The sequence below is a fragment of the Taeniopygia guttata genome, chromosome 14 (genome assembly GCF_048771995.1).
Source record: "Taeniopygia guttata chromosome 14, bTaeGut7.mat, whole genome shotgun sequence".
Taxonomy (NCBI): Eukaryota; Metazoa; Chordata; class Aves; order Passeriformes; family Estrildidae; genus Taeniopygia; species Taeniopygia guttata.
This window is the reverse complement of record NC_133039.1, coordinates 428,249-452,673: the sequence shown is the minus strand read 5'-3', so window position 1 is coordinate 452,673 and position 24,425 is coordinate 428,249. Positions and strand designations below refer to the sequence as shown.

Sequence of the window (24,425 nt, the reverse complement as noted above, 5' to 3'; positions counted from 1 at the left end):
CGGCACGGAAACGCTTCTCCTTCGAGGTTCAGACTTTATTGTGCACAATGCCAATGCAAGTAAAAAGCGAGACTCGTGAAAGTGAAACAAAGTACAAAAATAAATAGACTTCTGTAATGGTATCACAATTCCACACAAAATAAAAAGATAAATATGTATAAATACAAAACAGCAAGTACAAAACCAAATTCTGGCACTTGCCAAGAGAAAGGCCTCATGAAAGTTTAAAAAAAAAAAAGACCCTTGTGCTATAATACTTTATTACACACTGGAAACATGCTTGAAGAACAAGAGGTTTAGATGTGAAACCCTAAGAGAAGGGAAACATTCATTTCTACTAACACACTAAACCTATCTGTGCATCAACATATTGCCTATGCTAATAATAAATACAGCACATAAAACATCCATTAAAAGCATCAATCTTTAGTGGTGCTGTATCGACAGCACCTCCTGTCATCGGTGACACAGGTTACTCTTGTCACTGTAAATTCTTCCCCTCTTGAGATGTTTTCCACTCCTGAGGAAAGCTGGGAACCAAAACACAGCTTTGTTGCCCACCGGGTGAGCAGGAAACTTGCCTCGGGCATTTTCCGTACCACAGCCGCGATGTTAAAGCAGCACAGCATTTGAATGGAGGGTGGTCTTCCACTGGTGTAAACTCTTCTGTTTACACCATCAGGGAGCCCCTGGCCCCTGGCTTTCAAACAAACCCAGCAGGGTCATTCCTCAAGGTGCTGGGGCAGTGCTTTTGCCACTTCACAAGCATGCAGTTTGGGTATTAGTGCCTGGTATAACACACCTGCTCTGAACAGCAGCACGAGCTGCAGAGGACAGACTTGGTGGCAGATAAAAGCCACAGGCTGGTGCCACAGTCAAGCCAATCCACTCACCACTGCCCATGACATAACTGTCCTCATCACATAATTAATGCTCCTCTTTCATGCTATTTACCACAATTAAATTTTCAGTTTGTCTGTTCTCTTACATTCATGTCAACATATTACAAAGCCTCCAAAGTCTAGTGTGTTGTATTATATTGACACTGGGAAAGTAATAAAATATAACCTAATTTACATTCTGGCAGTCAGTTCTCTGCTGCAAAGATTACACAGCTGAGCTTTTCTCTCTAGCACTTTGTCTCAAGTTCATTAAAAGAAGGTGGAGAATTATGCTCTCCTCAAGTTGATGGATAATATCCATCAGTTGGAAGACTAAGGTAGAATATGACCATGATCTTTTAATGTTTAGATATCCATAAATATGAAGATGTTGGGATTTGGTAGGGATTCCTGACCTGCAGAAATCATGACTTCAGTACAAGGACCTGTTAGATTGCACAGCAGAAGATAAACTGCTCAGAAAAACTGCCACGGTCACAATTAAATGTAACATATGTGAATTACTATTACAGACTGAAATAACTATTTCAGTCTGAAAAGGTAAAACAGTTAAAATCTTACCTTCTGAAGTTTTTGTAGAACACACACATCTCCATGTTGGACAGATGTTGTTTCCATAAGAAAATGGAGTAGACAGTAGGGCAATAAAAACCCAGGGCTCTTTCAGTAGAGTGGTTTGATCTACCACACATATAAATGCACATTTTTGGTTTGATCAGTGTAAGTATGTCCATCAGCTCAGCAGTGAATTTGAACATATCTGTCCAGCTCAGCAGAAATGCAGAACATTTGGTACATGGCCTTTAGTACTGCAATTGAGATGATCTCATTCCTACAGAAAAGTACATTCAGAACAGTTTCCGACAAATTCACTGACTTGAAAGCTTACTTTTGTTTAAATTAAGTTTGGGGTTTTCGTTCACATTGAGCTGCTTTAACTTTATGGTATGAAACTAAATATATACCCATGACTTACTTATGGTGGCACTCACAAAAACTGCAATTTAGGTAATGCAAAAAGCATATGTCAGACACTAGAATTAGGAAGTGTGGAAAAGTCACAAATTACCTTCATGTTGCCCCGTGCTAGTCTTTAAATAAACAAGATTATGAATCTTTTATATATTAATACTAGTCTGTACACAAGTTCTAACATGCAATTTTCCCACAAGCATTAGAGCTTCAAAGCAGCTTCAATATGATTGTGTTTATGCGTCATCTGAAAATGACAAAGTAGGTTTATGATGTCTAAATATACATCTATGTAAAGAAGATGTAATATTAAAAATCAGTGCTGACAAAGTCATCATTAAAAGACAGCCATTTTATCCCAGTGAATGTTGTCTTCTTAAATTATCACAACATTTGGCTTCTTTCTTTGGGTTTTTCCTGCATATGCTCCTAAAAATAAGTAGAAACATTACCATATTACAATTAATAATCATGGTTTTTGAAACAGGATTATCCAACAAATATAGCTGAAAATAATCAGGACAGTTTTTTTTTTTTTTAAAGCAGTAATATGCATTCAAGTGACTACTTTTAAAATGACAGTTTTCATAATGGTACACCCCAAAAGCCTTATGAAAATTACCTACAGGTTTAAAAGTAATGACATTTTATAGCATTGCCTTACTTGATAACTATTCTGTCTTCTTTTCTGCTATTCTACAACAACTACAACCACAATTTACAAATTTTTAAAAGAACTATTGCATAACCAAGATAGATGAAATGGCTGTTTAACTATGCCATGTATTACTTTTAAACAAATTATCAATTAAAAAATATTATACAAGTTGAATACTTAACATAACTCCTTCCTTTTGTCAGATTAATTAAAACAAGAGACAGTTGTAGACTCCCGTAAGTCAGTAAGACAACCAGAATTAGAGGTGCAGTATGAAAATTATCAGGCAGAGCCCTTATAAAAGGAAGGATGCTTAAGTAAAACAAAGTAATAAATGAACAAATAAATAAGTCTTTCCAGAGGGAACAAGTACATACATACATATATTAAGAAATCCATATTACACTATGCATAGCACAAGTATCTTCCAGTAATGAGGGTTCAGCACTGCAGGCTGCTAAGAGGTAGCACAACTCAGCATTCTTTAGGTTCAAGCAGTTATCAAGAAAGTGCAGCAGAGTGAGCAAACATTTCCACAAAGCAGTGAAACCACATCACAGGGTGCAGAGCAGTGGGAATGGGAGACAGCCATGGAAGAAAAATGACTACCAGGCAGTAAATGAAGGTGACAAAGGAAGTGCCAGTCCTTTCTGGGCTCTTTGGTTACTCTTGGTCAGAGCTGCAGTGGTTACTTACAGGTGTCCCAGGGCTATGATCAGCAGAGGCCAAAGCAGCTTTGGGAATGCCCAGAGCCCTCTCATCTCAGCAGGCTCCCACTACACAAAAGGCATTTGCACTGGCCCTGCCCTCCCCAGTGCTGTGCTCTTCAGACACCTGGGATCTCGTAGGACAGACAACCAGGCTGACAGACACAGCCCTTTTTTAGTGATTAACACTACCCCTTGACTCCCCACGAGTGTCCTCCAAGTTATATAAAAAAGTCACACAACTAACAGGATAGCATATGAGTGTGCAAAAATCCCACAGCAATCTAGACTAAGGAACTGCAGAAGACAAATTTGAGTAAAATCTGTGACAGCTATGAAAACAATTATCACCCATCTTTTTCCAGTGGCAAGGGCAATCACATGAAGCCTCTCTCCTGGGACAATGGACAGGTCTGCTACTCACACACTGCAGGTCTGAGGCTTCCTGAAGGGCTGGCCTGAAAGCCAACACCGTTCACAGCCCCCACCACCTCACATGGGCAGCCTGTGCCCTTGGCTTGGCCAAGAGCTGCCACCACCCAGATGTTCTGTGTGCCTCCTGCCCTCTATTTGCTTTCCACACGAAAGGAAACTGGGCAGAAGATGAATAGGAGCAACCTGATCTCAACCACCTTCTGTCTAACACAATCAGACCTCATTAAATGCCCTGCCTGGCCCCACTTGCAGGCTATTGATGGAACATCTCAGCCTGAATTAAACTACTTGAATTAAAAAAAGAAAATACTGATTTATGAGTCTGTACTTTTCTCTTAAGCACAGAACTTTGGATTGAATGAGCAAAAACCAACGAAAACTAAGTTTAGGATTGCCACTTGATTCCTAAACAAAATGTCTTCTTGCCAGAAAAAGAACAATCAGTCTAAGCAGTATTACAGTTGCAACACACTTTGAATATAAAATTGAAAACAACAATCAGGAGAACAAAAGAAAAAAATGCTGGACAAGTATGTTATTTTCTTCTGAGGGTTTGTGCCCTATTGAAGTTGAATGTATTTATAATAACTGTATCTTACTAGCCCTCCTTCCCTTTTTGTCCCTCTAATAAGCACAATTTAATTGGTAGTCAGGAATGAACAAAGAAAAGAGATTAAATCAACACCCTATTTAACATACTGCCAGACTTCACTATTCACATTTCATACATATATAAAGGAAGCCATATTCTATTTAAATATATTTAAGTTCTTTCATTATTGCAAAATTATGCAGATTGTTTCTTTCATGCCCATGTAATAACTTCAGAATGCATTTCTATTCATTTAGTACAAGAAGTCTAACCTATTTCTCAAGGAGCACACAGAGGTGTTGGTATTGCACCACAGGAACATGTGTGATGTCCAAGCTCTACATGAGGCTACACTGAGCAACCAGAACTAACAGACATAAAACTGGTTACCACATCTGCCTGCAATTCCAAGAAGGTCACTGCAGAAGGCATTCAGTGACTTTATAGATATGTGACAAACAGCAACAAGGCAAAGAGAAATTTGGAGATATATCCCAAAGGATTTTTTTCATTGCCAAGTATGACCTGTCACAACTTTGGTAATTGTGACTAAGATAAACCCGGGGACTTCCTTAGCACAGCAGCACACGCTGCCAACGCAGAAGAGTGTTGAATGCTTAACTGGATGTCTGGTTCCAGACACAATGTAAACACCACTGTGGTTCACTATGAGCTCAGTGTGAACTACATGAGTTTGGGAATGGGACCCAAACCTCAAATCAGTGCCAGAACTGACCCTGACTTCTTTTGACTTCACAAAGTAGCATCTGGGAAAACATCCCATTTCAACAGCGTAAAACACACTCAGATACTCCCTGCCAGCATTGCTCTGGGGCAGCAATAAATAAGCATTTCCCTTAAAGGAAAGGTTTGATCCTTAACACATACAGATTATTTAAAGCATTATGGAAAACAGTTTAAATCCTACTACATTACACATTTCCCTAATTAAGCCCCCAAAATTCCCGAATTTTATACTTGACTTGTGGAACTCTCCTTTGAGAACAAAGTGTAATTCCGATCTTAAATAGTTTTAAAGCCTATCAACCACTTTACCTTTCGATAAATCTAGGTTTATCACTTAAGAAATTTTAAATCTAATTTAAAAAATAGAAATTGTGTAAGACCATTCAAACTGATTTATTAGAGGTTCAGCAATGTTATCAAACCTTCTATATAAAATGTAACCAATCAGTAATCTCTGTATGGTAGCAGAGAAATACTCCGCTTTTAAGCTTGGGTCATTAAGACTTAAACATGCTGTAAGATGCTACAGGAATATACATATAAATAAAATTTTAGGACGGTATGATGAGTGAACAGCCTCTGAGGGGACGGAAACTGTCCTTCCTGTCCTTTCAATACACTCCATGCTGAAGATGTTTGCACAGAACTAAGAATCAAATGACATGAAGGTTCTAATCCAAGTCTCTTTTGACTACTAGCAATTTCTCAACAGTTCCAGTGAATGTATCTGGCAATCTTTTTTATGACTGGGCATCTGGTGAGTGAAAGCAAATGAGCTGTGCAGCACATTCTATATACTATGTTTATAGAATTTGAAAGTGGATGGTTCAGTTACGAGCGCAGATTTGTTTGAAGAGATAGGTTAGACTTAAGGCATAGCAAAGCAGGTGCACAAGGAAAGGAAAACAATATATTGCCAATTTACTTTTTCTAGATACTAGTAATTTATTTAGTATCAGATCCAAGCACCAATTTTCTACACACCTGAAACAGCCTTGTTAAGCACTCTGCTCCCTGAGGCCTTCCTTCTATTTTGCTCAACCCCATTCAATGAGGTCTTAGGGGTTCTAATTAAATATAAAACAGTTAATAAGTCATTTGCAACAAACTTGAAAGGCTGTATACAAAAATATAGACACTATCAAGATGTGTTTGGCATGAAAACATTATTTACAATGTCCCACAGAGCCTCTTCCTGAGCACCAGTACAGTTCCTATTGATATTATTATGGCTTACATAGATACATTAAGTAGGAAAGCATCTCCTCATGAACAGATTGAAAAACTCTATTCAAGAAACTGATTTAGTTTAGATACCATGGCATTACAGTCTACATATAAAAATATAGTATTTCATTAAGTGGAAGCAAAGCTTCATGGAATGAATGTTACAAATAGAAATGTTGGAACAGTGTAAATGAAGACAATACACAAGAGGATGACAACAATAAATATTTTTCTGTAGTATAAAGTAAAACAAAGCTTCATCACTCTCTCAAAATACTGAGAGAAGTAATTATTTTTACTCTGAACAACAGTTGTACTGTTATGTATACACATTATGTATATGTTATGTGTAAACATTATTCATCAATCACTTGCACTTTGAAATTAGTTTCATCTTCAGGCTAGAAACATGCTGTGTTCTTACCCTTGTCTGCAAAGCAGTCTATGAACTGGAGCATTCTGTCCTTGGTTTGGTTGAAGTATGCTGTTAAAACACAAACTTTTATTAGTGCTTTTTCCCTTTAAAAATAAAAGTCTCTCAAGAAATACCAAATTATGCATCATCTTTCACATAACAAATTTCAGAAAGGCTAACAGGTTTTGTAATGCAAATGACATGTAGGCAAACTGGCTGGAATTAAAAGTCAACAAAAGGATTACTACTTCCATTATTTAAAACAAAGCACACAGACAGATGTCCCTCAACAGTGCCTTGGGTTCCCAGTCAGATAAGAACACACAGGAAAAGGCTGAATTGCTCACAGTAGTCCTTGAAGGCTGAAATGTATGAGTAGACAGCATGTCTTCAAAGCTTTTGGGTAAACCTGGGATAAAAACTGGTTTTGAGGGATGCCAGGCATCTGCCTTTTATAGGAGATAAACGTGCAGACAGGCCTCCTAAGAGAGCAGCTGTTATCTGCCTGAACAACACGTACTGAACACTGTAACTTCTGTGTCTGAGCAATCACACAGTCAAGGAACAAAATTTTCCTCAGACTAGAAAGCCACTACTTTTCTGACAGCTTTCTAAAGATAAGCATTATCAATAATTCCATTGCAAAGTAAAGGGTATTAGGAAAAGTAGTAGTGCCAAACTGAAGTTTAATAGTGCATCTCAGAGAAAAACCTTAAAGATGAGCACCAAGATTTAAAGCCATAAATAAATAACTTCTGAAGATAAAATTTCAGAACTGACGCTGAAGAAAACATATTTTCCTAACTTATAATGAGCTAATAAACCCTTTTCTCGGGCCATGGTAAATCAGATTTCATTAATTTTCATTACAATAGTAGCAGGAATTGATCTGATCAATGGCAAACTAACAGTATACATCACAGGATCCATTACTGTAAGACAGTTTCCTAAAAGCATTTAATACAATTAACCATCACCTACCGATTTTGAGGAGTTTTTTGTTTTATGATTATTTTTTTACTTGGTATTCCCATTTCTGAAGCCCTGAAGAAACAAAAGTATTGAAACATATTTCAATTAGCAACTCATCCTCTGGGTCTTGAACAGAAACACTCAGAGAAAGCCTACAAGAGGAATTACATCGACCTGTAATACTGCCAGAGCAGTCCTACAGATTACCATTTCTTTACTCAGGAGCAATTGTAACAAGTGTCCACCCTGTTGCAAGATAAAGCCTGCTACCATTTCCCAGAAACACTTTTCCAGAGATACTTCATTAAATGTCTCTATTGCTAGGCTCTTTAGATAGATAAAAATCACTTTTTACCATTTGCAAAATCAACCATAAACTAAGCATCCACCACTGCTTTATAGTGTAAATGCACAACTTAGAACAAACATTTTTCTCCTTACCAATAAGAAGACCTTAAAAGTTAAGAGCAAAATACAATTAGCAAGATGCCATAAACCTGGAAAGCTTTTTACTCATTCTTCCTAGCAGAGATGGCAGTTTCCAACTGTTACTCCATAAACTTCTCCTCACTATTTCCTATGCCTCCTACTCCTTCTCTTGCACCCCTTCCACCAACCCTCCCCACCCAAGGGAGAGCTGCACATACTTCATGCACTTTTTCCTGTCCAGAGATTTCTGTGTAGCTGTTGAAAGTTTCACTCGCTCTCTTGGGCTCTTTACTTTATCCTAAAAAAAAAGAGGATACAGAAGAAAGTTGCCTACAAAAGCATAATTAAAAATTTAGATTTAAGAAACATTATACATGGTGAGAAAGAATCTTTTAGAAGCAAAATTACTCAGTACTCAAAGTCCTGAAACAGTTTACATTCCCTGGAAGATAACACACCATTTGCCTGAGCATCTTCTCTTTACGAACTTCACGATCATGACGCAGAATATTCATTCTCTCCGATGCAGCCATTGTGAAAAAGATGTCATGGATGTCATACAGAGCAGCTCGCAGCTGGAAAGAATCATTAAAATGTTCATTAAATACTCAATCAAGTTTACATGCCCATGGTTTTAAACATCAAGCTCTTTTTGTTTTCAAACTAAACAAAACACTTCATAATTTTGAAAACCATTTTTTGAAATAAAATAATTTTGTATCAAGAAAAAAAATTGAATTTCTCTTCTTTAAACGTTTTACTCTAAACAAAACCACTCTCAAGGTTTCATGTAGTTATGTTACAAAAAGCAGAATAGCTAGGAAAGACAAAAAAAAGGTTTGAATTGTGTCACCTGAGCCATTACTCTTTCATGAAGGGATGCATCTTGTGCTGACACACTTCCTCCTTTCAGTGGGACTTCAGACTGAAAATTTTTTATGAACTCCAGAGTATCCTGGGAAAGATGGCAAAACAAGAGTAAGCACCAGGCATAACCCTTCATAACAAAATAATCATTACAAACAGTACACACAGCAAACAGATTCTTTGTTTGACTTGGACCTTGTGACACTAAGCAATGCAACACCCAAACATGTTCATGTGCAGCCCCAAAATCTTCCAAGAACAGAAAATGCAGGATTGCATCTGTCAACAGAAGACAGAACAAAAACAAACAGGAGAAGCTGCCTATTACAAAAAGAAAAAAAAAATGCTGATCTTACTTTTACAGTTTGCTTAAGATGTTTCAGTTTTTCTGTCTGTAGGAGTCTACGAGTGAGAAATCCCTTTGCCACTGCTGTGATCTTGTCAAACTTTCTTTGTATCTCTGGACTGAAAACCTTAAAAAAAAATCAGAACGTTTTACAAAAAAGCAAGAATTATGAATTATTTATCAAATAACATCCATTAAGTGACATAAGTTTCTAAGAAAGAAATAAGCTGTTGATAAAGCTTTGACTGGGCTCAAAGTACCCACTATAATTTAGCAGAAGCAATATATTGCTATGATTATTTTGCATATATGAATAAGAAAAATAACCTACACAGCTCTCTTATGCAGTCAAAGTTGACACAAGAACAGATACTAATATTTGCTGTTACCAGTGCCTTACAAAAACATGAGGGCCTTTTAAGATAAAATTAAATCTGTCTTTTCCCTTACCTGAATCCACCTAGTTTTGATCCTATTGCTTGGCCTGCATACTGAGGTCTTTATAACTCCACTACCTGATGGTCCCCAGAGATAGAATGAAGTTTCACTTGTTGAAGAAAAGGTGTTGGGTGTTGTATGAGCAAAACCTGCATGGAAAGCAGAACACACAGTTCAACACACCCTTCTGCCCATGAAGTAATGCCTATGTCTGTGGATACGCTCAGCTCGAGGGTCAAAGCTTTGTCTACAAGGTCAATTATAGGCAACAAGCAAGCTGAATATTTCTGATTGATTTCCATGCAAAATTTGCTAAACAAAAGACAGAACAGAACGCCTCTCACAATGTTCTGGAACAGGTGAGAGGTGTTCCATCAGCCTGCAGTTAGAAACCCCTTGCAGAGCCCCTCAAAACCTCCACACAAATGTGACCACCTGGCCCAGTATTGTGCAGCTACATGGCACAAGGATAATCCTTCTGGGACATGACACAAATCCACATCCTCATCCTTGCTCAAAGAAGGCTATTCTTAGCTTGTTTTCCTTGGATGTACCCTAAAACAGTTACATAACAAATGCAGTACATGGAACTGTTCAAGGATGGCTGAACCTGTGCTAAATGCCACTGACACAAAGATACAGCAGACTTTGTTTCACAAATGCTGCCCCAGCTGAGGGCAGCAACCCTCTGTGTACCCAGAGCAGCCCTAGGGCATGAACACTGCATTTATCCACACAGTGGGACAGCTGGTACAGTCAAGCACTGTAGAACAAATTATATCACAACACTTAATCTATATTCTTCACTCCCAGTTTTACCAATGCTGGTGGAGTTTGTGTTATGGACTGTCTCCAGCTGAGACTGCACACTTTCCAGCAAGCCACTTTCACTTTTTTTCCTCCATTCCAACTCCATCCTGCTGTTAATATTCACTTTGGAAATTTCTATTTCCGTTGTAGTAACCTTCTCTCCTTTTGAATTTCTCTTCTGCTCTTCCAGTTCCTAGGAAAGGAAGATTCAATCATGAGACTATTTTTCTAACTCTGCAAAGTAACAGAATATACCCTCAAACTCAATTGCTTCCTGACAAACTTCCACACAATACAAAACCTTTGCTTAGAATTTTTCCTGTTGACCTTACCTTTTTCAATTCCTCCTGTTCTCTCTCTTGTTCAGCTATCAGAATCGACAATTGTTGTGCATGCTGTTTTTCAAGTCTCTTTTTCACTTCTTCAAAGGCCAGCACATTAGATTTTAAAATATCTTCTGAGAAAATGCATAAGAAAGAATCAAATATTAAATACCCTCTATATGATCTTTGCCAGAGACATCCATCCTTTATCAGAGGTAATTTGCATCATCAGTAAAAACTAAAAAAGATGCCTTTGATATCATGTTCCCTTGATATCAAGTTCCCATTAAATATTGCACAAAACCCCATCATTTACTAGTCCTTCAAAATATTTGCATGTGCATATTTGTGAACTAAACTTGTGGATGGAACAGCAGTAACACCAAAAGCCTATATTAAAATAGGGAAATGGAAAATCCAGCTCTAAGAATTGTTACACTTGCTGGAGTGAATTAACATTATTTACGCCACTTCAGCCTCATTTAGTAGAGACACACGTAGACATAACATAGTCTTGAATTTGAAGAAAAAATATCTGTATGGTTTTCTTTTAATTTACATGGGCTATCTTTTCTTTTAGCAGTCTTATTTAGACCTCGTGGCATAAGACAATTGTCTTAGTAAAACTGAATTCCAGCTTCTAGACTGAAATGGGAAATCAGTAATTGTGGAGTCAAATTAAATTAGAGAAATGAGGATTCTGAAAAGAAGCACCAATAACTAATAACCACTGTGGATTTTCTAAAATATTTATAAACTGAAAAGCAACCCTTAAGCACAGGAAATATTTTACCTTTTGCCATATTTTCAAGGACTGCATTCCTGGTAATGTAAACTGATCCCACAGGATATTTCTGTTCTTGCAACCACTGCTTCTCTTGTCCTTCCATTCCAACTCCAAGAACACAGGAACTGTTTTCTTTTTGGCAGTAGTCAGTGTCCAAATCAAGTCTACGTTTTACCTTTTCAAAATTTTCTGGGAACTGCTCATTTGCTGCGGAAACATTTGGAGTATTATCCAGGTGCTGTTGCGCATTCTTGCTCTGCATTAGTAGTGGGGATGGATTTTCCACGTCATAAGATTTATTGAGTTCCATTGAAGAATTACATTTAGTGTTTTCTGCCAAAGTAGCTGGTTTCATTTCATTCACAGCCAGGATCTTGTGTGTCACTGCAGACTGACTGATGGCAAAGGGCTCACTCACTTTTGGAGGTGCCATACCAGTACAGCTCTCTGGTTTATATGGCCCTCTGCCGTCCATCAGCCCCGGTCCTTCCCCCGCAGCCGACACTGCTCCTCTGCTCTCAAAGAGCCCGAAGGAATGGCGCTTTGGTTTGCCAACCCCCAAGCCATCACAAGGGCCTGAAGAATTCCTGCTGACCCCAGGAACTCTGCCAGGGCAGACCGCAGTGAAGTCCACCATGAACTTTGGCACCGATTCAGACACATTGTTTTTATCTGCAATATCTTGCATGATTAAATCCATTGTTCTACCCTTGCCTTTAGGACTTAACTCGTAAGCATTCACAGGGTTGTTTATAATGATGTGTCCCATGGATAAAGGTCTTGGGCGCCGTCGGTGCATTTTAGGGCTCATGCTTGGTTCTGGGCTTGGCAATTTGGCATAAGAGCCTGTGAGGCTCCTGACAATGCTACTGTCACGCTCCAACATAGAATTCTTTTTCAATTCCTCATCTGAATCAGAATCCACCAAAGGGGGTGTTCCGACTCTCACAGGTATGTCCACTTTAGAAAAACTGGATAAAGTGGACATACTTGTGCTATTTGTATGAGTAGAGGCACCATGGAGAAGGGTAGTTGATCTATTAAGACTGGGTTTATCAAGCATCTGAGCAGTGCTACTCCTGCCTGTAAGCTTTGCCCTCTCTTTCACAGAGTCAGTTGTTTTAACACCATCATTTTCTTTATCTGAATTACTTTCACTCGTACTCCTCTTTGAATTGCTTTTTGAGGTACGCTTGCTCTGCTCTTTCTCTATGTACTCCCTAGACTTCTTTATCAGGTTCTGAAGACTCATGACACATGGATCTTGGACATCCTCATCTGATGGTGACCCCACTCGTCCCTCCTGCTTCTGCAGAGCATGAGATGGGAGCTTGTTACACACCTTGTCAGGAGATGCAGCCCTCGGACACGGTGCATCTTCCACGAAGCAAGTCTCACTTGGCTTTGAAAAAACATTTTCTTCTGCCGCTTTAACTACATCTGTCACATTTGATGTCACTTGCCCTGCAGTACCTGATGGTCTAAGTTCTGATGTCTTTTCCAGGTCCATGGAACTCTGCCTTTCAGGAGTACATGCTGAATTGACATCTGATAGAGCTGTGAAGTAAGTCAAAGCCTTTGAATCCAAATCAGGGCAAGAACTCTCAGTCTTTGATGTGTTCACATCACTCATCCTAGATCCTTTCTTCATCTGCAAATTAAAATTGTAAAAAAGGAAAGATTTTCAATGAAATCTCAGATTCCTGCAAACTTCACTTGAACTTAAAAAAAAATTTAAAAACCAAATTTATTTAGGTGAGAAGTACATGTTACTTCCAGCCAGCATTTGTTTAGAAGGATTTTCACACTACAATTATCCTATGAGCTATGTCTCAGTTATCAAAAGGACACATTTGGAAAAAAAAAACAAAACAAAACAAATTTACATTATTTTTGCACTGAACATGCTTTCCTTGTCTGCTGGTCAAACCCCAAGCCAGCTGACTGTTGCCACACACACTCAGTAAACAATGCAAACTACAAAGTGCTGTTTGCCACCTTGGTAACTCAACAAACACAGTATTAACTGTTTAAGCAACAGTTTAATCTAAAGGCTGTATTACAGCTGTCCCAAATATATACAATAACTCCTTGATTAGATGTATGTCATAGTCTTTTAAATTAAAACCTCTACTAAATTCATCATTGAAGCAGCAAAGAAAAAAAAAATAATTTTAAGAAAAAAAAATTTAAAGCACGCAACAGAATTTGAAGTTGTGAAAGTAATTTTAATTCTGTAATCATGAAGTTCAATATAGATTATTTTATGATTAATTTATAAGCTTGCAAATAAAGCAGCTCTAACACAGAGAAGTTGTTCACTTGTTTCAACAATCTAGTTGTTTCCAACACTTACAAAAAAAGCAGTGAGCTCTGTCTTTTGCATATAGCAAAAGAAGCAGTGAAAAGCAAGCCCCATGCACTACGATGAGTATCAGTAAATGATCACTTATCAGGACACACAGCATGAAATACTAGCAAATGCTGGTTCTGCAGAGTTAGCTGCTATTCATTTCATGTTTAACTTGGGGAATACTTAAACCCCAGCACTTTCTCAAAATGTCTATAAGCAGCAATTTTCTTTAAATCTATAAGCAGCTTTGGACTAACACTACCTGGACATTTTTGACAATCTCCTCAACACGATTCAATAGAGCTTTTTTCCGGGACTCCCGTTTCCTGCTCTCTAGCTCCAGTGCTTTCTCCTTATACTGCTGTATTTCTTTTTTCTTTTCAAGGCTAAGCTGCAAAACAGAGTGTAAGAAACATGGTTGATACCACTAAATGCAAATTTCAATGAAGAATTATAGAAATAAATTCAAAAGAAAAACAACAGAACAAAACAATTAGAAGAACAGAAAACACCTGAGATTTTGTACACATGTTAAATGCCAGCTTCTTCTCAACCAATTTTTTAAGGGAAGGTGTACAAAATGCCTTCTTGGAACAGGTGCAAATGAACATGAATTTAAAACACCATTTGTAAAATTTTCTATGAACATTACATGCTACGGTATCAATCTGACACAGGATTCAGAGATATTTCTAAAAACCCTTACAATATCCATGCATTTGTAAATGAAGAATGTGATAATATATCCACAATTTATATATGTATCATGACTTTTGGACACTGCTGTAAGAGACTCTTCCATTTCATCCCATCACTGAAACAAGGAAGTCAGCTAAAGTATTGCAGGAACTACTAACAATCTTCAGTTTAGCTCTGTTTGCATTAGCACAGAATGACTTAACATAATTGATGAGCCTGTGGAATACATTAGAGGAAGATGCAAATGCATGCAAAATTTTTTTTTTTTCTTAAAAGCTTTTTAACTATCCTGGTATTTCTTATTCCCATTTTTACACCATTAAAATAACTCACATGTTCAATATTTGAAATGTCAATATGATTTTACATGAAGCCCAGCAGTATCATTAATGAAAACAATCAACATTTGTGCTCCCCTTAGGAAGATAACTTCTAAAAAAATTAAAGGAAATGTAGTCAGTGTGAAGGGAAAAAACGTATATTTAACCCCTTATTTTGTAAAATTAAGGTTAGGAATGCTTAGAATACACTAAGCAGCAGGTCAGATGACAGCTGACACAGACATCTTCAGTAGAATCATTACATGTGCACATCAAAGCCAGTGCCAATAGCACAGTTAGCACACCAGAGAGGAAAAGGAATAAAAAAAGGCCTTACCAGAGGGGAAAGCACAGGAACTCCATAGAATTGAATGAGGGAGATATTTTTGTTCTGAACAGTCAAGGAGGTTTTTCCTTTTATTGCCTCTTCTTGGATTCTGGAAAGATGCTTCCTACAGAATATTTCATAGTCCTCCATCTTCATGTTGTCTAAGCTGCAAAGAATAATAACATTACTCATCCATGTACTTCCAAGACACTGAAGGGGAAAACAACACCACTAATTCTGTGTCTCTACGTTTTGGGAAGCAAATTCTACATTAGAAAATTGAATTAAGTGTGTCTTCTTTCTATCATTAACAAATCCTGCAAAATTCTTTATTTTCCCCCATGAAAGGAGAATCTGCATATAAGGGCAAAAATTATGATCACAAGCACACAGAGAAGAAAGCAAGCATTGAGATAATTAGTATTTACAAAACTGTACGTACTATAGATAATTTCCATCGAAGACTAAACCTTTGAGATCTTCCACAACGAGAAAGATCCTATCAATTGTTACAAAAACCCCAAAACCCGGCCCAAACAAACCTGCAGCCCAATTGAATTAGAAAAAGTAAATACATTAAAAAAAAAAAAAAAACAAAAAACTAAAAAGCCTTTACATGTTTAGGAGGCTGAGAGGAATTCGTGTCTCACTCCCGCGAGCTTCCGTGTCTGTATGAACAGACGCCAATACTTACACCACAAAAAAGAAAAACACCAAATTGCAGCCTCGTATCCTTAGAAGCGGCCAAATACCTGAAAGATGTCTCACTGCCCGTCCCCTCCGGAGCGAGCCCCGCAGCGCCGGGCAAGGCCTGACACCGCTTTGTTCCCCGGCTCGCCGCTTCGGCCGATTGCTGCCCGCCGCTGCGGGCACGGAGCCCGCCCCAGGCCGGGGCCGATGCCCGCCCTCCCCCGGGGCCGATGCACGCCCTCCCCCGGCCCCGGCCCGGCCCCGGCCCGTCCGGCGCTCGGTACCTGCGCGGGGCCCGCCGCGGCTCCCGCAACCGCCGCCACAACGGCCGGGCCGCCGCACGCCGGGCCCAGCGCACCCCGCCCGCCGCCGCTCCGCCCCCAGGCACGGACGGGCCCGGAGCGGCTGTGGCCGTGTCCGCTCACTCCGCGGGACAGCCCAGCAAAGGCAGCCCCAGCCCGGCCAGGCGAGAGGGGTGCAGCGCCGTCCCGCAGCTCCCATTTCCACCCAGACAAGCTCCCCTGTGAGCACGGGTGTGAGCTGTTCTGCTTCATCCCATTACATACCACACGGCTGTGCGGTCCCGGTGTAGGTGCCGCTGCAGGGATCAGTTTCAGCGAGCACGCTGCGATAAGAGAGATAAACGTGCGCACCTGTTCCCGTGCTCTGGGAGGACAGCATCCAGGAGGGCACCACCAGACATCCTATCCCTCCCGCCCGGGCCGCAGCCAGCTGCCGGTCTAGCCAGTCCAGCAGCAGGTAACACTCACCTGTCAGGCAGGTCAGGTGGAAGGGAAATCCACACTTGTTTGCCAGGCATAATCAATTTAAATATATGGACGCATCCAATTCCCAGCATTTAGAGCTGTTAAAGCTGTAATTCTAGTTTCAAAAAACAAGTTCATCATCTGTTACCTCTTCAGCGATCATTGAGGGGATTTATTTTTTTTAATTTCATCTTTAATCTTAGCAAATGCTATTGTTTATCAAAAGGTTTTAAAAGTATGTTAGACATCTAATTAGACAGTCCATTATTTGTTGTGCAACTGCATATATATCTCTGATTTTTCTTCAGCTACACCTGGCAGAAGCGCATAACCACTGAGAGTATCTGAGATGCTCAGAACCAGCTAGGACATTATGTGACAAATCTTCATCTCAGCAATTTAAAAAAAAAAACAAACTAACAAAAAAAACCCCTACAACCATTCAGAACATGTGCCTGTTCTACCTCTAGCTGGACAGAGCTCCTCACTGGAAAGTCATTTGCTTCCCATCCTTCCCCAGATACCCAAAGAAGGTCAAACCCCCCACTTACATCAACACAAACTGCTAGTTCCTCACTTTGCTATTCCACTTCTAGACTAATCCTGCTCAGGCTCCCCACCCTTCACTTAACCGGTTGTTTTCGTGCCTTGTTGCTCATCTCTGGGTTCTTGGCGGATGTTCACAGGTGGCCGGGCAGGAGCAGCCTGCTCCTCCCATGGCTCCCGGGCTGGCCTGCGGGCAGGCACCACTACACAGCCAGCTGCATAAAACACACTGCATATAACGTTGTGTATAGCAAACCCAGCAATCAACTGGGAAATAATCACTATGGATGTTATGTTTCTAATTAGCTAGCTGGCAAAGCTGCGGAGAGCCCTCAACACTTTCCATACACACGGGTGTTCTGCGACTTCCTGGACAGCGCTGCCCTTCCTTCTGTTAGCACACTTTACTTTCATGCGCACCATGCTCCATCAGGAACACCCCGTTTCCCTCAGTGCCCGTGTTCCATCAGGAACAGCCCCTGTTTCCCAGCGGTCCATCAGGCACAGCCCTCATTTCCCTCAGCGTCCATCAGGCACTCGCCCCGCCCCGCGCGCCGCTCCCGGCGTTACCTGAGGAGGAGCCCGGGGCCCGGGCCCGCCCTCAGCGCGGCAGGCGGGCGCCGTGCGGACACTGCGGGCGCTGATTGGCTGCTGCGGCAGACAGCCGAGTGCTGATTGGCTGATGGAGCTGCCGTCGTCCTCGGCGTTCGGCGAGGCGGCGGCCGCGGTTCCGGCGCGGCAGCGGCCGTGACCCCGGCGCGGCAGCGGCCGTGAGCGCGGCCCGGCACCGCCATGCTGTGCCACGGGGAGGGCCTGCTGAGCCCGCTGACGGCTCTGCTGGTGCTGGCGCTGGCGCTGAGCCGCAGCCCGGCGCTGGCCTGCCTGGTACCGGCCGGGCTGTACCTGGCGCTGCAGCTCCTGGCGCTGGAGCCCGCGGCGCCCCAGAGCGCGCAGCGCGTCCTGCGGCCCCGCGGCGCCGCCGCCCGCATCGCGCACCGCGGCGGCGCGCACGACGCGCCCGAGAACACGCTGGCGGCAATCCGACAGGTCAGCGCGGCCCCGGGGCTTCGTGTGCCCATCGCCCCGCCAGCGGCGAGCCGCCTCCCGGGATAACTCGGGCTGCTTCCACAGCTGCTGGGAGCGGGGTGGGCGGCTGGTCCTTCATCCCAAAGGGAGCTGCAGAGCCGACTCTTGTGGGAACTGTTGTAGCCTTGGTGCTGATGGGTAATTCAGCCGTGCAGCAATAATGAAATACTGGATTTCCTTGATGTAACAACAGCACACAGAGAGTGCACAGCAAGTCAGGAATAGGTTGTTTGGTTTTTTAAACCTTGAAGATCTGTGATGAAAATCCACATTTAGGAGAAAAATCTGGTACCAGATTCACTGTGGGCAGCCCTGCCATGCCTTACTGCTGCCTCATCTGCAAGGCACCAAGGCACAGCCAGGATTCACAGTCTCGTTCTGAGAATCATTTGAAATAGTGATTATCAGTCTCTGCAATGTAGTGTTTCTGTGAGGCTGAGACGTTGCTGCTCTGAGGATCTCTTACCTTTGTGTGAGACAGGATTCTTAGTCCTGATAAATTCTGAAGCTGCACACTCCTTACAAAGCAGACACCTGGAGGTAACCTCTGTACCCGGTGTTTGTCCCTTTTCCCAGGAGGGCATTTGTCCTTCAGAGCAATTGGTGTTGTTAGCACTTTACTCAAATGTTTTTCTAAAGTTTTTGGGAAAGATCCAGGGCAGGAACAGGGTGTATGGAATGTTCTAAGGCAGCCTGGCTGCTTCTTGCTCTGTGATAAAGCCATTCCTGAGAGGAGCAGGGATTTGCCATCCATCTGCTGCTTGGAATACACGTGGTGAACAGCATTGACTGAGTGTTAAAGTGCACACATTTGATTCTCTTGTCTTTTAGAAAATAACGTAAGGACTCCAGGGTAATTACATCAGAAGGAAAAACCAGGATTCTTTTCTGCATTTTTATCCTGAAAGTTCCAATCCCAAGACTGAGGCTGTAAAGCAGTATGGTTTCAGCTGTAAAATAGATGAGATGGTTCAGCTGATATTTGAATGCTCAACAATGACTTGGATAAAACCTGCTTTTTTCTGCAGATGAAGATTACTGAAAAGTCCATTAATGTTTTATTATTTTTTACCAAAATACAAGCTAATTATAGCGGTACCTGTGTCAAATCCATAAAGCTGTCTCTTCTGTTGTTATTTTTAAAATTTTTTTAAGGCAGCTGAGAATGGAGCAACGGGTGTGGAGCTGGATCTTGAATTTAGTGCAGATGGTGTCCCCATCCTCATGCACGATGACACAGTCGAAAGGACAACTGATGGGGCCGGGAGACTGCGGGACCTGACTTTTGAGGAAATCAGGAAGCTTGATCCATCTGCAAAACACAGGCTACGGTAAATGAACTGATCTGAAATTACACTTTTGACAGTGGGAAAATAACTCTAGATGAACAGAATTATTGATTTGATCTGTCACTGATGAAATTTTTTTTTAATTTAAAACTTAGTCCAAAATTTGACTAAAACTTAGTCAAATTACTTCTAATTTGATTTTATAGGCATATGAAACTATATCTCCTTACGTCAGTAGATTAAGAACAGTGAAACACAGTCAAAATAAACACAGTCAAGGACAAAATCCACAGGCATCTGATGTGAAACAGGTCAATATCAACATAAGCTTGTCCTAAATTGACTGCAGTACACTGAAGGTGCTGGGATTTTCATGATATGTCAGAATTGTCTAGAGGAATTACTTCTAAGATTAGTTTTATTCACATGTATTTCTTGACTGATTTTGTTTTGGATATTCTATACGTCAGGTTTATACTGTTAAAGAGGAGCTGGACAGATTTTGGGTGGTGGCCTCACTGTGACCCTAGTGGCTGATTAGGTCCTTCCTAGGGGTATGCAGGGGAAAATATTTTTATACATTGCTAAGAATTTGATAACAATGTTATATACATATACTATATGTATATAATGTAATAGTACCTACATATAATAATATAATACACAATGTAACATGCATTACAAAGAATTTGATAACAGTGCAACTTCTGCAGTATCATAAGTGAGTCCATTTCAGAGGAAGAACTCGCAGTGTGTGCTCCTGAGACACTGCATTAGGGAATTCCAGAGCTGCAGAGGTTCCTCCTGTGAGTGTGTGACACAAGCAGTATGTTCCCTGTCTCACTGGAAGGGTGATCACCTGGGCCATGCAGGGGGAATTTCCACAGGCAGTGACTGCTGAGCAGCTGCTGTTCACTGTCAGGAATGAATGAACTATCACCCCATCAGGAATGATTTACTGATGAGTTGTTACTTTGTTTTTTTGAGAGTTTTAAAGTTCTTTTAAAAGTTCTTACACTTTCTGATATTTACATGTTTTAACTGAGTTTTCTCACACACTGTTTATGTAAATAATGATTGTTTTGTATTTTTCTTTAATACATAGAGAGAATTGATGAACTGTTAGTTTGGCTAGTGTGATTGGAGAGGTGGTAGTTTCACCCTCTAATCTACTGTCATTTTTGTTACATATATATATATATGTTGTATATATAGTGGAGTTAGAAAATAAAGTTTGCTTTTTAAAGTTCATTTTCTTTCCTTTTACACCTAGCCTGCTTCTGAAAGTTATTTCGTGTCACAGTGTAACAATGGCTGAAGCTGCTTCTGCTAAATCCTCAGCTTGTCTTGCCTCTTCTGCCAGGATCTGCATTTCTGGCTAGGGCTGGGAAGTGCAGTGGGAGCAGGAGGAAGGCAGCAGTTGGGACTGAGAGCTTATTTGTGGGATTTGAGGAAGGAGGGGAAGAACTGGGGTTGGTGTTTTGGGGCAGACACGGGTCCTGCGAGCGCTGGATCCCAGCTCCAGTTCCAGTGCAGCAGCAAACTCTGTGTGGTTGGCAATGTGCAGGGCCATGTATGTGCACGTGTGTGTTGACTCCATTCCAAGGAGTTCTCTGTTTCTACAGGAGCCAGTTCCAAGATGAAAAGGTACCAACTCTGAGAGAAGCTGTTGTGGAGTCTATGCATCACAATCTCACAATCTACTTCGATGTCAAAGGCCATGCTAACCAGGTACTGCTCACTGCACTCCCCTCACCCCTTCTTTGGGTTTCTGACCTGCTGTTGGTCTCAGACCAAGTCCCTTCTTTAACATGAGCAAGCCCGGGTCTGCTGCTTTGGTCACCCAGAGTCATCCTGGGAAGCTGCAGCTTACAACTGGCCAAGCCTTGTGCAAGTGTTGCACTCAGCTCACAGCACTGCTGTGAAACAGAGCAAAGGGAATTCCCTGCTGTGCTGAGGGGAGTCAGAACTTCTTCAGCCTCCAGCAAGGGATCTATAATTTGCATTACTGAAGGCGGATGCAAATTATCTATTACTAACATTTTATATAAATTAATTTTTTTCTTTAGCCTAGCAAAATATAGGAATAAATAATTTTCCTCTTCAACTTAAGCTTAGGTAGTACTAAAAAATTATACCCACAACATATTTAAGGGTATTTCAAATACTGAGAATCCTACTCGTTGTAAATAGAATCACGAATAGAAATTTTGCTAAAAACCAAAATACCATTTCTGTGTTAATGCTATAAACAAGATGCTGTTTTTCTTCTTCTCCCTTTCTACTTAAATCTGGCAACACAGCAGGGAAGTGTTTTTAAGATTGTTTTAAAATGACTTTGCAGTGTAAATTAAATATAAGTGTGTGTATAACATCTCTGTGTGTCTCTAATTGCAGGCAGTTGATGCCCTGAAACAACTCTACCAGGAATTTCCACAGTTGTATAACAGCAGCATTGTCTGTTCTTTCATGCCAGATGTTGTTTATAAGGTGAGGTTTCCTAAAAGTTTATTTTTTATTTTTTAGTCCTGTCTGGGAATTTCAGTATGGTATTAACCTCCCAGTTCCTGGTTACTTTATGGCTGTTCAAATGCCTAAGGCTTTTATAAACAAATGAAGCATAATGCATAATCTTATTAGATCACTTTACTCATTAGATGCAAATAGGAATCTACAGTAATTCCCCCCCTTTTGAAAGCAGTGCAGACAAATGTGCTTTGCTCTTCTAGTTGGTGTCTGGCCAGGTATCTGTGTGCAAAGTACCTGCTAAATAAACCTTTTATATTCCAGATTATTCCTAAAAAACTCTCCTCATTCTTATTGCCAAATCTACTTAGGTTTTTTTCCCATTATATACATTGCATGACTGCTATGTAATTTCTTTAACATAAGAGCTGGTGTTTATTCAGTATGATTTGTAGGAAAAGACCTATAAAATATAAACATCTTTCTAAAAGAGTTAAAAAGGGATCTGGAGGGGAAGGGCAGAACGATTCTGGTAGAGTTGTAAATGCAAGCTAGGAGTTTGTATCTAATCCCCCAAATAGTATTTAATGTTGCTGGGCTTTTGCATGAATTATTTTCTCCTTGGTCCTGCAGATGAGACAAGCTGACAGAAATGTTGTGACAGCACTGACACACAGGCCCTGGCAGCTGAGTCACCTGGGAGATGGGACACCCCGATTCAATTCCTTCTGGAAGCATTTCTTGTACATGGTGATGGATGTCATTCTGGACTGGAGCCTACACAGTTTCTTGTGGCGATTGTGTGGGGTTTCAGCTTTCCTCATACAGAAAAATTTTGTTTCTCAGTAAGTGTTGAAGTTTGCTCATATATAAGGAGATATTCTCTTCTGTTAGTGTATAGTGTGGAGTTAACACAGTATGTGCTTTTCAAAATGTTCCATTTAGTGTTGATGAGATAATTTCTTTGTGCTGTTTTATGATTTTAAGCCTCTTTTTTTTTTATCTGAATTTTTACCTTCTGTTAGAACCTACATTTAGTCTCAAAGAGTATTTGTTGCTTTTGCCTGTTTACAATAAGAAAACACAAAAAGGTGATGTTGCAGAACATGGCACACTGTTGTTCTTGATCTGATGCTGATCCAAGACCAAAACTCAGCTGTAGCCTCAGCACTGTCTGCATTAACTCTGTGTCGTGTCAGGCTCCTCTCAGGGTGTCTCTGTTCCTTGCAGGGACTATGTGAGGCACTGGTCTTCCAGAGGAATTGCAGTGGTTGCCTGGACAGTGAACACGTTTGCAGAGAAAAGCTACTACGAAAGCGTCCTCGACTGCAGCTACATGACGGACAGCCTGCTGGAGGACTGCGACCCTCACTACTGAGCAGCCCGAGCACGCTGCCCTCCTGGGGCAGCCATCAGGGCACCCACAGTGCTGATGGGCTGCTGAGGAGAGCTCTGGGAAGGGCAGAGCACCACTTGGCTTCTGCCTGTGGTCACATCTCAAATGCAGGAACCTTCTGGAGCAGCCACAGAGTCTGAGGAAATCACTGTAATGTGAAAGAATCAGATTTGACAACCCTGTTGGGCCAACCACCTTGTCTGTGCAGGTGGCTTTATAATTCTCTGGCTATTGCTTGGCTTTGTTTAAATTTTGGTTCTAAATTTTGGTGTTGGCAATTTTGGTGTCGGCAATTTTGGTGTCAAAATTTCAAATCATACCTTGATGCTAGTAATTTTAACAGCATGTTCTACAAGTGTTTACTAATTTAAGGTTGATTTATAGCACCTTAAAATCATTTACATCACTGTTCTTAAAACAGAAACTGGAAATAACAGTCCAATGAGCCAAAATAGAAGATGATTTCCCTGCCCTCTGTTGAAATTTGGCTGTACTGAGTCCTGTTGAGGAAGAAAATGCCAACTTTCCATGTGTGATGTGATGTGAAGGTTATGAGAATTAACAAATAAAACTTGAGTAGCTTCTTATCTTCCAGACCTTTTAAGAGAACCAAGGGAGGATAGGATTTTTTTTTCTTCTAATGAAGAAAAAACACAGCACATGGATGTATTTATTTTAAAGATAAAGCTATATATTGAGTGCTGGTAAGCAGTAGAACAAATGGAGCTGAAATGTCTTTTTAGTTTGCCTTTGGTTGCATGATTGAAGGGCACTCAGAGGAATATGGAAACTGTAATCCAGATTTAACTTGAACTCCAAAGAGTCTGCAGTTACAATAAACAAGTCTTTGAGAATTCA

At 40.8% G+C, this 24,425-nt stretch overlaps 3 protein-coding genes across 10 annotated transcripts in view; 1 reads left to right on the top strand and 2 right to left on the bottom strand.

The window, feature by feature from the left end:
- The window catches only part of VPS35L (VPS35 endosomal protein sorting factor like), a 45,365-nt gene extending 43,705 nt beyond the window's left edge, over positions 1-1,660 (bottom strand). The window contains exon 1 of the mRNA XM_041719047.2: positions 1,464-1,660. Coding sequence (XP_041574981.1) covers positions 1,464-1,660 — 197 coding nt within the window. The remainder of the gene's footprint in view (positions 1-1,463) is intronic.
- CCP110 (centriolar coiled-coil protein 110) lies at positions 15-18,319 on the bottom strand. Of its 8 annotated transcripts, none has more exons than XM_041719046.2 (15): positions 17,901-18,319; positions 15,337-15,493; positions 14,243-14,371; positions 11,634-13,278; positions 10,850-10,974; positions 10,527-10,710; positions 9,720-9,856; positions 9,280-9,396; positions 8,910-9,011; positions 8,515-8,631; positions 8,275-8,354; positions 7,637-7,699; positions 6,665-6,724; positions 5,998-6,080; positions 15-2,303 (listed from the first exon to the last, which is right to left on the bottom strand). In XM_041719046.2, exons 1-15 carry the CDS (start codon positions 18,317-18,319, stop codon positions 2,251-2,253), a joined length of 3,471 nt encoding a protein of 1,156 aa, XP_041574980.2. In that variant the 3' UTR covers positions 15-2,250. The 8 variants fall into 8 exon arrangements, with proteins under 8 accessions (XP_041574980.2, XP_072791665.1, XP_030141130.4 ...); XM_072935564.1 differs by lacking the exon at positions 17,901-18,319 and adding an exon at positions 16,584-16,718; XM_030285270.4 differs by lacking the exon at positions 17,901-18,319 and adding an exon at positions 16,302-16,544.
- On the top strand, positions 18,244-24,425 carry GDE1 (glycerophosphodiester phosphodiesterase 1). The gene is made up of 6 exons (XM_072935573.1): positions 18,244-18,377; positions 19,576-19,747; positions 21,331-21,436; positions 22,103-22,195; positions 22,805-23,016; positions 23,402-24,425. Exons 2-6 carry the CDS (start codon positions 19,641-19,643, stop codon positions 23,547-23,549), a joined length of 666 nt encoding a protein of 221 aa, XP_072791674.1. The 5' UTR covers positions 18,244-18,377; positions 19,576-19,640; the 3' UTR covers positions 23,550-24,425.